At 28.2% G+C, this 16,575-nt stretch overlaps 1 protein-coding gene across 1 annotated transcript in view; it reads left to right on the top strand.

Annotated features, from left to right (window-relative positions):
- LOC118197739 (serine/threonine-protein kinase Genghis Khan-like) overlaps nucleotides 1-16,575 on the top strand; it is a 464,691-nt gene that overhangs the window by 351,982 nt on the left and 96,134 nt on the right. Inside the window, exons 7-11 of the mRNA XM_085811939.1 lie at nucleotides 5,121-5,285; nucleotides 6,756-6,924; nucleotides 7,808-7,890; nucleotides 8,006-8,085; nucleotides 12,907-13,031. Coding sequence (XP_085668065.1) covers nucleotides 5,121-5,285; nucleotides 6,756-6,924; nucleotides 7,808-7,890; nucleotides 8,006-8,085; nucleotides 12,907-13,031 — 622 coding nt within the window. The remainder of the gene's footprint in view (nucleotides 1-5,120; nucleotides 5,286-6,755; nucleotides 6,925-7,807; nucleotides 7,891-8,005; nucleotides 8,086-12,906; nucleotides 13,032-16,575) is intronic.

Here is a 16,575-nt window from a genome sequence, read left to right as displayed (position 1 = left end):
CCCACAGGAAAAAGTCCAAACACGAGAGATCCAGTGATTTTGGTGGCCAAGCTATGGGATCACTTCAACCAATTCATCACCCTCGAAATTTTGTGGTTCGTATAACCAGCAATCGTCTCACCAATCCACGGTCGAAAATGCTGTTGGGTACTAGGACCGACCCTTTTTATATCATTTACAATGCCACCTAGTGACTCTGCATTTGTGTTCTGACCATACATTCTATGACGAATATTGTTCATATAGCTGCCTTCTATCACCCTCTAAAGTTTTGCCCACTTTTTTAGATTCGCCCTGTATTTTATTGTTTCATAACAAGAGCTCAGCTTCATAATGAGCTTATTCTCATAGCATTTAACATGAGTTCACAAAATGCTTGTAAGAGTAATCATTCATATTGTTCCCATTGATATAAAAGTTTTAATTACTAAAAATGAAAAGTTTTATTTTAATGTAGTTTTCATTAAAAGCTGTTATAGGCTTTAAATAAAGCACCACTCCAGTTGCCTAAATATAACTGAATTATATATATATATATATATATATATATATAAAGACATTGTATTTATTGGATTAAACTAAATTAAAAATGCCAAATAAATGTTTCATATGTTTTAAAATATTTTCCCTTATAATGACATAGTATAAATAAGGAACAAATACTGCATATGTTTTGCCATTTTAAAAGAGTGTGCATATTGTTTTTGGAATCCTTTTATCTCGTAAGCATTGAACTGTTTTAAAAATGTGTGCTCATATTTTTTGTATTTACTTGTAATAATCTATCTCTTAGAAGCTTTCTTTCATCTCATATTAAATGCTACTACTTGTAAATATTTCCTGATAATGAAATTAAAACTGAATTATCTTTAATAAAAATTATTATCTACTTTTAAGAATTTGCAAATTATAAAAGGCAGTTGACAAAAATGGAGAAATCAGTTGCATTGAAATTTATATTTACCTTCCACATTTTCAGCATGTATCATTTAATAATGTGTCTTAGCATTTTTCAAAATATACTACATAAAAATGTTAAACTACTTCTGTTTTAAAATTTCCAAATGCCTTTTAACATTAATTTCTATTTTGAATAAATTCTATTCTGACATAAAAATTATGCTGATCTCTAGATCTGCAATTTGACTAATAATAATAGATAAATAACAGGCAAGCAGACCTGTATGAATCAATGATCCAGTTTTAAATGATAAAAAATAAATGTCATTTACATATTATTTGCTCATATAATTATTTTAAAAAGCACGTAATATATTTCACTTAGAAGCATACTGAACCATCAATAGATCAATGTCATTTCTATCAGAAACACTTCAGTAATTTTTTGTCAGTTATTAAATTATTTCAATAATATTTTTATATAATGTATAACATTTCTACTGATACAAAGAATTCTACATGTCAGTAGCATGATGCTGTAATAAATAATGATTAGATTGTTCAAGTTGTACACATATGTAATGTTACATCACCATTTTGGTCCTCAAATAATTGTTTGGTGATAACTATGTTCTTCAGTAACCAGTATGAATCACATGAATAGAAAGTATTTGTTATGATTGATTTTGTCATCCTTTGGTTAAAGAATCTGAGTTCTCCAATTGAAAAAGAGGAGTTCCCTTAAAATTATCCATAGTTTTCAATTTAATATTTTAATCTATTTATTTCCAGATACCATAATAGTCATTATGATTAAAGGCGTTAAATTATTTTACATTTGAAAATTTTTATTTGTTAAGTTTTAATTCAACTATCTTCAGCATTTTTAAATTGTCAGAATAAGGTGATGAATACAGGATTTACTTCAAAATAAATGTACAAATAACAGGATTTACTTCAAAATAAATGCCAGGAAATACTTTCAGATTATATGTTGTTATTGTTATTACAAATGGCTAGAGAATTGTAACTTAATGCATTTGTCGGGAAAGTCCAATACACATCAGTCATTTAACCTTCTTAATCACTGAGAACATGGTTCGGGTGCACCCATAGAGATGATCAAATTACACCCATGCAAAAAAGGAAGTCCACCCCAATTTTGATGGAGAACACCTCAGGGAATGGATTCAAAAGTATTCCATACCCTGTCACGAAACCTCATGAAAACATATTTTGGCTTACTAGTATTTTAATTATCCTTTTGCTGCATAGTCACAAACATACAAGCTTCTTCCTCTAGGATACAAGTGTGGACACAATGAAACAGTAGCCAGCATTGCTAACATTGCTAACTGCTGAGTAGTCAGGATGGTTATATCAAATGTAAATTTTAAAGCAAGGGTATAAATACCATAGTTTTACAAATTATAATCTAACACAGAGCAGACCAGTTTTAAAAATTTATTTTTAGTAAAAGTATTTTATTTTTAGTTGTCTCGACTGCAAAAAAACATACATCTTCAGAATGAACATGATCTTTATTAGCATAAATTTTGCTAATTTTATGTCATTATACAAATATATATAATATATTTATGTCATAGTATAAATAATTTCACTAATTATCTAAATGGAATTCATATGGGAATGTGTCAAAAAATAGCAATTCATAGGTATTTAGTCACTGATAAATAAGCATAGATATTTTCCTGTATTCATGATATAAGCTTGTCTACAGTATATTTTGTAGGGCAGATTTTGCAAATTTATAGCAAACTGAGATTTACAGATGAAATTGCTATTTAATTTTCTATAAACTTCCATTTTTTGCTATTAATATGACAAATAAATTATTATGTTTTTGCTTGTATCATTCTGTACAATTTTATCTTTTTCATGCATTCTTCACAAAATTGATAAAATATTTATACTTCTTATAAAAAAGAAAGTAAAAAAATGGTCATTCTTTTTAGAATATTTTAGCATAATTGCAATTCATCAAAATCTAGCATCGTTTTGGATAATTTCATTCAGCAATTCACATGACCTCAAACTTTTGTTTCTTTATTAAATTTTAAAGCTTGATCTTGTATTATACAAGTTCCTTTAAGTTTCTGTCATTAGACCTTATGATCCACAGAAATTTATTATTTGAATCTCACGATTGTCAGAGGTTTACTTAATATTTACTACATTTTATAAATGCTTAACATTTAAAAAACTGTTCATATAACTGTTAACAGAACAGGCCTTCCTGGGTTGGATTTAGATGTTATTGTGCACTCATACATATTTTTCCCTTTCCTTCTTTGACAGTTTTGATTTAGCTACCTCAGTTTGTGTTTACATTTTATGGTAAAACTGACAATGGAAAATATTTGTGGTGCCTCATTTCCTTGAGTCCATAAGCACTTTTTTGTAGTGCTCCCTTTTATGCCCTAAATAGCTTTTATAGTGCCTTCTTTCCATGAGCTTCTAAGCATCTTTTCCTTTTCCTTGATGCCCTAAGCACATCTCATTTTGCTTAATGCTATTTCACCTTCCAAAACATCTTTTTGAATTTTGCATTTGACTTGTGTGTTATAGAGCATTTTCGATAGAAAACGCATATATGACTTAAATTTTTGCCAAAAATGATTTCAAACAATTTCACTTATTTTGAAAAATTATTACTTTCAAATTGATAATCAAAATTTCTAATTTCCAAAAATTTATTTACAGTGATATTTAGCAATTATGAGATTCTGTTATGTGTTGTTACATGCAATTTTATTATTGTGTTTGAAACATCAGAAAATTCCATGATATTTGAGAAATTACAAGTTTTTGAACATTCTTTTGAATGTCCTAAATTCAGTGCATTTACATTTTATCATCCTGGGGGGGGGAGGTAATTCAAGTGTTGTATTTCACTTTTTTGGAAGTTGATAAAATATTGATTTTGATATCTGCTTACTTAAGAATATGCCTTTCATGTATCAGCTGTTAACATAATTCTTTCAACGTAATATTCTAATCTTCAATACATGAAAATTGTCATTGAATAGCTTCAGTTTTTCTAACAACATTTAATTAACATATTTATTTTATATTTTTATTAGACATATTTTAGTATGTCTTGTACTAATATTTCTTCTCCAATTAAATATGCTTAATTTTCATATAATTCTTAATAATATATTTTGATAATTTGCTAATTTTCAAATTACAGATTACTAAAATTTACTCACTAATATTCATTACTCATTGGCAGTTTGCATTTATATGCCATCAACTTACTTTTATATTCAAGTTCTATAAGTTGATGAATAAAGTGATAACATTTGTCTACTATTAGATTTATTTCAAGCACATATTTAAAGGTGATCTGAATGTATTTCTAGATATTTTTAAGAAACCTGGAGAAAACTAAGATTTAATTAATGAATTGTCCTGACAAAAGTAACTCTCTAACTAATTATCAAAGATGTTAAAATCATTTAACTTTGTGAAGTGTAGCTTTATGTATGCTTGTAGATCATTAAATCTACAAAAATGTACACTGACAAAGGTAACTGAAATGTATGTTCACTTTAAATATGTAAGTTACAGTGAGAATCTAATATTATTAGCTTCCAAACTTTTTTGCCTCCAAGAATAATTATGAAAGCCCCATTAATCTTTCCCAGGACCTGATTACTGCCTAGGACCACAAGCATTGGGCACAGGGTCTGAAAGCATAAGAGCTCTCAAATTATTCTGTAATTCTTCCTAACCATATTTTTCACCTATGGAAACAAGAAAATTGACTACTGGGTATTTCTAAAAGCACTCTGTGGCTAGGCTCCAAATTAACAGAAATGAGCTGTAGTGTTTGCCTATAACATAAAATTTGCATACCTTAATCAGAGAAATTGGATTTTTTCCATCGTTCTCAGATACCGTCTATAAACATCAGCAACTAATCAAGCATTATCAGACAATCTTGAGACATCAGCTAATCTCTCTGGAATTCAATTATTTAATATTTCATTTGAATTCTAGACACTTAAAGTTTCTTAACCATTTGTTGTTACTTAGCAGTAATAAAAAAAAACTTCATTCAGTATAACAGTCATTCATAACATGGCCATAAATCTGCAGTTTAGAGGAGAATGCCCTTTAAAGAAGGTTCTTGATGTCTAATATATGTCATTAACTTATAAAATTTTTTGTTTGCTGGTATCTTTTACATCAAGGCTCATCAATACTCCCTGCAGGCAATGGAAGATGGAAAAGGGAGGTATGGAGCAGAATGTGACTGGTGGTCATTAGGAGTATGTATGTATGAGATGCTTTATGGTGAAACTCCTTTTTATGCAGAATCATTAGTAGAGACATATGGTAAAATTATGAATCATAAGGTATGCTTATTTCATTTTCTGTATTTTGATATAGCTTTCATCTCTTGCAACTAGTGTTATATTTTACATACAATTAAGTTTGAAATGTCTATGAGGATTGGCTGCCATAAATAAAAATAATATGGTTTATTTTTGAATTATTGATAGTTTAATGCTTTGCTAAACAAATAAACATGTATGAAAACTTAAGTGTATTAGAATTAAACTAAATATAGAATGAATTTGATGATTTATTAGTTATGAATGCTACAAATGCTTACCTTTGCTCATGATATATCTTTTCATTTTATATTTACTTCATTGCTCTTTAGAATGTCTCTGCTTTTATTATTTAATATATCTATACATTATTAAAATAAACTCTAAATTTTAAAATAAAGGCTATACTAAAGTCAGCCACTGATGTGTATAAATAGCATATAAAATTTGTATTCTGTTCATGAGAATATGTCAATAGATATCTCTCAGAGAGTTAGTATTTGTTGGAAGAAAGTTTTGAAATTATTATCTGTAGATATCTGTCTAAAACACTAAATAGCAATTTGCAAGTAAAAAGATACAGCAAATTTGTGCAATGGTTTAATGCTACTTTATACTATATATATAATTTTTTAATAGCTGCACTAAGTTTAATCTCTGATTGCTGCATTTTTTATCTCTTTACTGAATGTTAGAAATACATACAATAACAATGTAGAAATTTTTTTCATGTTATGCTGCTATAGCATTCATTAACCTTATAGACTAATGAATTAACAATGCTAAAAGCTGCTGCCGATTTACAGGAGATTTTTATCATTAAAATAATAATGATATATTCAGAGTTTAATTTCGAAAATTAGAAGTCTGAAGCTCTATAGAAAGTTGTCAGGAAAAGTAAATAAAAATAAATAAATAAATAAAGTTATAAAAAATGAATAATTAAAATTAAATAAAGAGATGAAAGTTAATAAATTGATGGCAAATAATAAAATAGTAATTAAAATTACTGGAACTCACCATTTGTGGGGTGCTGACTTGAATTAAGATTTTACTCAAAAATTGAAAAGTGGGCTGTAGTTGGCCCTGGCTGAATTTAAACCTTGTACACATTGTATATTAGTATAATAAGACTGAGAGATTGTAATATATGTACTTTAAATTTGTATCTTAATTTTGTTTTTAGCAATCAATTTATTTTACATAATTTATAATATATTGAACTAACAGTTTTCTAATATATATCTTTATTTAAATTAATAAAAGACATATCTATCACCATATATTTTAAATTTGATTTTTGAAGAATTAACAAATCATCTAGCAACAGAAATACTACATTTTGGTAAAATTTTTATTATGTTACAATATTTATTTGCTATGTCTTTTGTCTCATGTATCATGATAATATCATACATAAAAACATTTATTTAAATGAAGATACGAAAATCATGTTATGACATGTGAAACAGTTAGATTTTATTATTACAGAATTGCTTTGACTTCCCAGACGATCCTACTTATCAAATATCTGAAGAAGCCAAAGATCTCATGAGGAGGTTAATCTGTAGTCCTGAAGTTCGTTTGGGCCAGAATGGTTTAGAAGACTTCAAAAATCATCCATGGTTTATTGGTGTCAATTGGGCGTCTATTAGAGAAAGTATGTATCAATTTAATCAATTTAGTTATACAAATTGAAAAGCACAAGATATTTTGATGCCTTTTTTGTAAATAAAATTACTTATGTTGGAATATTTTACTTAATATTCTAATGTACAAAATTTTATTTGTCCTGTGTATGTTCAATTAACCCTTGATTTATGGATATTAAGTCATAAAAATGCTTAATTACTAAGTATGAACTTAAAGATAGACTAATAAGTGAACATAATAAACTGGAATTAATAGAAATTATACCATAAAATCACTTTAAATGTAGATTCTTACTTTTCTCAATACGTTTGGTATTTGAATTTTATATTTTGAATCTAATAACACAGAATATAAATATCAACCAAATTCAAAACACAGAATTCAAATATCAACCAAAGGTATCAGAAAGTAGACAGAGTAATTTTTGAGTGTGAAATTAAAACCCATCTGCCAAAATGATTCTCTAGGTGAATAGCATATAAAGAAAAATATTTTAAATATGTTTCAACAAACATTTCAGTTTATAACTCTCAAAATAGAAAATTGATTTTCATGAGTTATGTTTAGAAATAGTTTCATCAAATATTTCTGCATTCTAATTAATATTAGTTTCTATCAAAAATTTTAAGATCAGCTTTATGTGTTTGAAATAACTTAATGAAAAAGAAAAAGGTTTCAGCGAATGTCTAATGTTTTTAACAGGTCCATATTAAATTATAAGATTTTTGACATTTTCTTCTTTCATATTAGACCACTGAATTTTTTACTTAACAATGATTATGAATGTTTATCACAAAGGATAAGGGATAAAGTAATATTGCTAATTTAATTTTAATATTTTTAGTAATTTATATCATTTTTAACATTCTTTCATATTCATTCTATTGCAGCTGAAGCACCATATATTCCAGAAGTTAGTAGTCCAAGTGATACTTCAAATTTTGATGTTGATGAAACAGATTTAAAAGGATCTGTAAGTTCTAATGCTTCACACTCTACTTTTGATACTATTAGTTTTGTACTTCATAACTGATTCATTTATAATTCATTATATTGCTGCAATTGTGTCTGATTTTCTTTTTTCTTAGGATTCAGTGCCACCCAGCTCAAATCCTGTTTTTTCAGGCCTTCATTTGCCATTTGTAGGATTTACCTTTACATCTAAAAGGTAATTTCTTTCCTTAGCCATTTAAATAAATTATTTTAGTAAATATATTATTCATTATCTGTCAAATAACTACACATTTAAAAATATTTCGTCTAAAAACTTTTATATTTTGTTTTACATGTGATTGAAATCTAAAATCTTACTTAATTGGGTCAAAACTATCTTGAAAAACTTGTTTTTTAGATAAAACATAGTTATCCAAAATCTTTCCCTTAAAAATTGCCAAAAGCTCATCTCTGTACATACTATTTTTTATCATAATATCATTTTGAATGCATTTTACATAAATTAAAATTCAAATATCCCTTTTCGTATCAAACTTTTTGCATCCATTTAAATAAAGGAACTGATATGGTTATTTCATTTAAAAATATATTAATTTCTAACTTTTGTTATGTTTATCACTTTCAAAGTGTTAAATCAGTGTTTCATGAATGATTAGAAAATCCCATGATATAAATTAACATTTAAAGTGCATGAGCATTTGCGATGAAATGTAGCTTATAAAAAATTTTTAATTAAAATATATTCTTCCATAAATTACTTTATCAGTCTAATAAAGCCTTCTTTCACATTGAGGCAATGAATATCTCTAATGATTCACTTATAAGAATTGCAGAAATTCATTTGATATGTGTTACAAAATTTGATTATATGGGTCTTGATGCTAGTTTTAATGAATGATAACAACATTTGGATATCATTATCATCTTGTTTTATTATTGAAACAAGCTACCACATGTCATTAATACTATTATAAAATCACCTTTATAATTGATGCCAAATAAATATTTCACCAAATGTTGCTAATTTTGTATCCTTAAATGAAGATTAAATTATTGCTGATGTATAACTCATTGAAATCTTTGCTATTTAACCATTTGGTTATTCACTTTCAGGACCTTCATTTCATACAAATTGAATTGACATAAAAAGCCAGAGTCATTGACTAAACATACATTTCACAATCTATTTTTATATGTATTTTATAAAATTAAGTTGTTCACATTATAAAATATATTTATGTCTAAAGAACAAAACTGCAAAAATTCTGATTTTTTTTAAAAAATTAGAAAGGTAATACTTTTAGTGTCTAATTCTGATTTTTAAAAAGTTAGAAAGAGAATAGAGTCTTTGATTTCATGTTTCTACTATTTTCTTTAGTAATATTTTAGTAAAATTTATTAAGAGAAGTTGTTGTTGTCATGTCCATATTACATGAAACAATGGTTGCCAGGGCCTACTCCAAAGTGAGATAATTAAGGGAAGTTATATGCTGTGTATACACATGTAAATTGCTGTCTAAAATATTTATATATTTTATACATATATATTTTTTAAATGCACACAAATTTGCTTTTAGTATGCAAACTGTAATCAACTAAATTCATTCTCAAAATTTTAAATTGACATAATAGTCAATGATTTGTATTTTTCTTTCTTTTATTTTCATTCTTTTATTAGTCTTATATTTTATTTTTTTCTTTCTTTTATTTAAAATTTATTCTTTATTAGTATTTTTCTACTTCATAAAGTATATTTTCTACTTCAAAAAGAATAAATCTTGAAATGATTGAAATGAAATAGATCAATCAACCAACAAAACCGTTGCTTTACAACTTGTTAGCTGCAAAATTTGAAATTTCATAATTATTAAATACTTTTTGTTGTACATAGAAGCAATTAATGGCTAGCAAAATAAAGCAATGAATATAATCATATGTAATTTGTACTTTATTCATTTATTTATTCAGCTTCATATTTTATGTTGCTTAAAAATGTAATTAAAGTATGTTTTCTATACACTTCAGAATACTTTTTAACTCTGCTTTAATTATCAAATCTCAAAATAAACATTTCATGGTAAAATACAAAAATAACAAAAATCATATTGTTTCTTGCAAACAGTTTTGATCATCAAACTTCTCACTGGACCTATAAATTTATATTGACAAAAACAAAACAAAAATAGAGGGGATATATGTAAGATATATGTAAAATAAAAAAGACATGCTAAGAAAGATTATAACTTAACCTAGCAACAGCCCTGTAATTCTTCATTTTAATTTGAGTATCTTTTCTCTCTGTTCTAAAAATAGCAATTATTTGGTAAATTTTTCTGGACTGCATAAATTCTAAATTAATCCACATCATATGACCTTTTACATAATGATGATGATGATGTAGCTAATTTGGAACTAAATTTTGAAAACCTAAACATAATAACTTAATAAATTTCTATACTGAATATCTACACACTTTGCTTCTGCCTCTGTTGTCGCTAAGAGATTGCTGTTCTGCTTTCTTCCTATCACAACAGTATAAAAAATTTAAATATTTTGAAAATAGAATGAATAGAGTGCCAAGTGAATTGTGGCCAGAGATGTCAATTGAAATATATGTGAATATTTAATGTTGCTTCGGTTGCCGTGTTTGCTGTTCAAATTATGGATCAATATCAATGCCATCAACGTATATCTACATCATTACACACATACACATATAAAACTTTTAATGTTGAATAATGCTTAATTTAATTCATTTATTTGCTTTTTAAAAATATTTCTTTAAGTTATAATCTTGAATTTTTAAATAGTATGTTTCTAACCTTAATAGCTTCTAAACACAGTTTGTTCAAAAGCAATTTTAGATAGAGATTTTTTTTATTTGATAAACGTATTATGTTTATCAAATAAAAAAAAGAAGTGTAAAAAGTTTATGTATGTACATGTCTTATAATTCAAGCCAGTTTCCCTCAAAGTACAAGCCAGTATCCCTCAGAAAGTCTACCATGAAGGCATCCGTCCTCTTAGGCAGATAATTCTCATAGCTTTGCCATATTTAGATAATTAACATAACCTCAACCTAACCTTTAAGAAGCAATAAATGCTAGCAAACATTTTGTGAGATGTTATTAATATGCATTAATTATAAGTATTAACTATTTATATTCAATGAAGTTTTTAGCAAATAACTACTTATATTTAATGCAGTTTTTAGCCATATTGTAATATGTCAAGTGATAAATGCATGAGATAAGAATTTTTACTTTAATAGCATAAATGTAGTCCTGTTCAAAAACTATGTGATAACTAACTACAAAGCTGTTCTGACAGATACACTGATTAGAAAAATATTAATTTGGCATTAATAACAATTAAAGAAGATTGGTACATCTGAATAAGCTTTCTCTCAGTTCTCAAATAAACAAGAAAAGCTGTTTCTCAAATAAAATTCAGTGTAGGCTCTCTCTCTTCCCCCCCCCTCTTCTTAGTTAATATTGCTATACTATCCCATGCTTTTCATTGAGTAAAATATGGAAAAGGAAAGAATTAAATTAAAGTCTGTAAAGAATTTCGGTAGTAGAGTCTGAAATTAAAATCATTAACTGAAATCAACAGGTTTTGGTAACAAGATTCCTTTGCACATATTGCTTTTTAATTTTCTCTTAAAATTGTAACTTATGCGTAAAATTTGTATTTAACATTACTAACCAACTTGAGAGATTTTATGCTAATTAACCAATTATTATGATTTGAAACTTTAGTATAAGTTCTTTCCATTCTTCTCACCAGAAGGCAAATTAATTTGTAGAGTATTTAAGCTAAGAGTTTGAATGTTTTAGCCTAAGAGATCCCAGCAGCTTTGCTTGCAGTTATGTATTACCACCAGCTCAGCCAAAGTTTATTCCAACTTTAGCCATTTTGCTAGTAGACTTAAAAGTTTGCCATTAATTACTTGAGCCAGCTTTCGGAAAATATTTTGTGTCTTTTCCCAGACTGCATTATTTAAATGTGGATTTCAGTTTATGTTAATTTAAATACCTCAAATGGTGCTTTCTGTTAAATTAAAAGAGTAAATGGAAAGGTTATTCTAACTTTTGTAAGACTTTGCTATTTGAATTCAGTCAGGAGTGATAATTTATTTGTCAGGCTGGTAGGGTCTGAAAGAGATTGATTTAAGCTTCCATATGAACACTACCCTATAAACTATAAAGTCTTCTTAAAAAGGTAAATGTGAGTCATTTTAATGCAGATTCTTTGTTTAATCTTATTTACAAATTTGTCTTCTGTATATATACTGTTTAAAAGAATGGGAATATGTTCTAAACTGAGAGAATATAAGATTGCTTTGTAAAATTGTCTCTAATATTGATTTAAGACATCACAGTATGTGTTTATTAATGCTTATATAAACTACAAAATGTCTTTTAAGCTCATTAATGTAAATCTTGAAGAAGAACAGGGCATACCGCGGCTGAGTGGTAAAGTCGCTGAAGACTGGTAGTTCAGTCTGAGGTGTGAATCCTGCAAATGGCTGCTGCATGGGCGTTTTCATGGTTTTCTCCATGTGTAAAATGTATATGAGCAAGTTTCTCTTAAAATGCTCTCCATGAAGGCATACCTTCCCGTAGGCAGATAGCCCTCGAGGATTTGCCGTAATATCATAAACCAAACCAACATTTAAGAAAAGCAGTGGAAAGTTACATTCTTTAATGGATTATTTCCCAGTGTAATTTATGTTTCCTGTATTTTAAAAATGTGTATAGTATTGAATCAGTTTGATCACTACTGGTATGTGTTTAAAAATAGTAAAGTGATGCAACTTTTAGCTTTCATTTCGATTAAGCAATACTTGAATTTTAAATCATTTTTTTCTTAGTGTAAGGATATATTTTTTTAAAATTTTATTAAACATTTATTCACTATTATTCATGAAATCTATAAATCAAAATTACATGTAACTGTGTATATTTTCTTTAAATAGTTATTAAGAATGTTTAATTATTGTAATAACAATTAGTAACAATTTTAATTACAGTAGGCTTTCAGGTTTTAACATCCAAAATGGTATTGATTATCATGCTGAAGAAAACCAGTTGATATATGAGCAAAGGATACAAAAACTAGAGCATGATAAAATGGATTTACAGAGAAGACTACGAGGTAATAAAGTTAAATTTGCATTTTATATTTATTTAAGGCTTATGATTAAATTTTTATGTAACACTTCTTACTGTATATGTAAATATAAATATTTTAATCACAGAATGTTTATTACTGTTAATTATTATTAATTAGGAATTACTGTTAAATTTAAAAATATTAAATTAAACTAAAGATATGATAAAAATGTATATCAAGTTGGCTAAAGAAAAGGAGTTAAGTTAGACCCATTTACAAAAACATACCTAATTGTTGATGTGAAAGCATGAATTTTTTTTTCAGTAGCTAATGAGCAGCCATAGGATGTTGTTGAAAATGTAATGCTGTGTATTTGAAGTGGCTGTTATTCTTATATGATTATTACAAAAGAAGTATATAATTTTAATAATTTATAGAAAAGCTGTGCATGAGATATTGCTTGTTAACTCTTATTGCATTATGCAGAGAGTCTATAAGTTTTCCACAGAAATTTAAAAATGTTATATATTTGCACCATTAGTCACACAGCATATAATTTTGTAGTTTTCTATTTCCGTCCAAACTCCATTTAAGGCTTTTTTCAAATTCGACTTAAGACATTCGAGTCAAGTGCAGAAATATGTGTCATATGGTGTTTCACCCCATGTAAATCAAGAGCATGTATGGATGAACACCATATTGTTTATTTATTTCGGAAGTCACAATTTAATTAACTTCAGTCTGAAGTTAATTAAAATTATAAAAGTAAATTTATTTAGAAAAAAAAAGGATTTATTTAACTCAAGGTCTAATCATTTATGATCTGATGATGCAGTATTGAGAAAAATATAAGGTGAATTTTTTAAAGTCTGAAAAAAAAATTTTCTCTTTATTTATTGTAATAATTTTGTTCCAAAAAACCATGTAGGCATGCAACATTTCATAAATTTCTTATTGCTAAATACTAACCAAATGATTATACCTAGGAGTTTAAAATGTTTTTTTATAAATGGAAAATTAAGATAAATATGAAGCAGTATTAGTGCATAAGGTATCAATGTGCAATTAAAATGTTTCATCCGTTTTTCATATTAATCCAATGTCAGTAGATAAGGCATCAATGTGCGGGTGAAATATTTTGTCTATTATTACAACTGAGCCAATAATTGTGAATGGCAATGCAATCAATATATAATTGAAATGGTTCATCCTTTTACCTCAACTTTGAAAACTGCATATATTTTTTATGTTATTTTTCTTCTGAAAAGTAATCTTTTTCCTTTTTTATTTTTGTAATAAAATAGATCTAAAAAGATGAAACATGCTAGAGCAATTGCTAGACTAAATTGTCTTGAAACTAGGCTTCGGGAATTTCACTTCACACATACTGAAATTAATGAGTTGGTTTTGCTTACTAAAGTTTCTCTAAGTCAAACCCACTTTGTTTTCCAAAATGCATATTTTCGTCAAGTTGAAGGATTGGCTATGGGTAATCCTCTCAGTCCGGTACTTGCTGACATTTATATGCACTATTTTGAGATGAAATTATTTGATAAATTATCTTTTCGTATTTGGATTCGGTATGTTGACGACACTTTCGCACTTTTTGACGGTGATAAAGAGGATTTATCCGAGATTCTATCTATTATGAATTCAATTGATCCAGCCATCCAATTCACTCTTGAAATTGAATCCAACAATTCCCTCCCCTTCCTCGATATTCTTATAATCCGCAATGAAACCGATTTTAGCACCACTGTGTACCGTAAACCCTTTGCAGTTTGTTTACCACCCCATGCCAAGTCATGCCACCCTGTTAAGCAAAAAATGGCTTCTTTTTACTAATATGTTTTCCGCGCGCTAAAAGTTTGTTCCTCAGAATCTTTGCTTACCAATGAACTTAATTATTTGAGAGCAGTTGCGATTGACCGTGGATTTTCTCCCGTGATTATTGAGAAAGCCGTCAAAAAAATTTTCAGATTCCCATCAAAGAAGACATTCCACTGTTAGAAATAATATCAGTGACCTTGTAGTGCTTCCATTTTATCCTTCTGTTAGCTATAAAATTGCACGGATTCTCCAGAAATTCAATTTTCAAGTCGGTTTCTCCCCTATTAATAAAATTCACCCTTCGATTCTAAAAGATTGCGTTTCTGTCTTGAATTCTTGGGGAATTTATAGTATATCATGTCAGTGTGGTTTAAGATATATTGGCCAAACAAAAAGAGCGTTGAAGTTTCGTATCAAGGAACATGAATCTTATGTCAAAAAAGGGGAAATTAACAAGTCTTCAATAGCGTATCATAGCTGGACTTTTAACCATAATTTTGATTTCGGGGCTGCAAAAATCATCCAAAAGGCTTCTTCCATAGGCGAATTGGATTTTCTTGAGGCTTTTCACATTCACAAAGATTTAGAAAGTTTAGTTAATGATTTGAAGTCCAATCCAGTCCTTCCTAATGCCTTTAAAATTCTACTGTCTTAATTCAATTATTTTTGCCGATAGATGGCGTTACCTCCTCGCACTTGGTACTACCAGAGGGTATAAAAATCCGTTCAGTGGTTGCTTTCCATTATTTGAAGTTCAGATTTTGAGCGTAATGTGCATTTGCTCCTCGCTCCCTATGTTAACTTCGCTAATATTTCTTTATGCTTGATCAGACAGCCTGGCTCAGTAAAAGTAGGCGGCCAGTGCAACTCTGATTAAAAATCTAGTTATAACCACGTGCAGTGCTGATAAGCACCACGTGTTTCTGTGATTCCTATTTTCTTCTTTCTATGTATTTCTTTCTCCTGATGAGGAGGGACCTTTAGCTGCCCTCGAAATCGATTGAGTGTTTCATTATACCTACGCTAAATATAAGGTTGTTTGTTACGATTTTGATTGTCACATTAGCGTGTTTCTCTTCTAGTCTATTTAGTGCTATCAACCGGGATTTTCGAGAATATTTTACTGTTTATTGTTTACCACGTGCACCATTTTATTTACTTCTTTCCACGTGGCCATCATTTTTTCGGATTTGGTTAATGCTATCAACCGGCATTTTCGAGGTAATTCTATATTTTTTCGGTTTACCACGTGCACGATTTTGACTTTCGTTGATTCTTTCCACGTGTCTATTGGTTTTCAGTATTGGATGTTTCTCTCCTTTTGGAATGTTTTTGTCATTTGTTGATGAAAATTGTCTTCATTATTTATTGGTGTTCTTGTTATAAGTAACTACTTGTTTGGACTTTCGGAATTACATTTCTTTTGTTCACTTGTTTCTTGCTTGTGCCCTTTTCACAATATGTCCACTGACAGGAACCGATTTTGTAAGTTACGCCTTAAGCGTACGAAATTCTTGAATCATCTACAGTTTCTACTTAAATGCAAACATCAAAATTTCATTCCCAAATTTATACATGTGAAATGTAGCCTTAAAGCTTCCGTTCACGTTTAAAAAATTTTGCATAAATTCAAATTGGCACTTCTTCATCACATTATAAGGGACACACGCAAACGTTTATCTAAAATTGAATTTGAATTATATTACCTCCATTTAAAAATTGCTAATTCCACTGAAAATTTTTCCTCATTTGAACA

Source organism: Stegodyphus dumicola, chromosome 2 (genome assembly GCF_044657685.1).
Source record: "Stegodyphus dumicola isolate Sdum_Otavi_A_Nest chromosome 2, ASM4465768v1".
NCBI classification, from domain to species: Eukaryota; Metazoa; Arthropoda; class Arachnida; order Araneae; family Eresidae; genus Stegodyphus; species Stegodyphus dumicola.
Note: the sequence above shows the minus strand (reverse complement) of the source record. Positions and strands in the feature narration are given on the sequence as shown.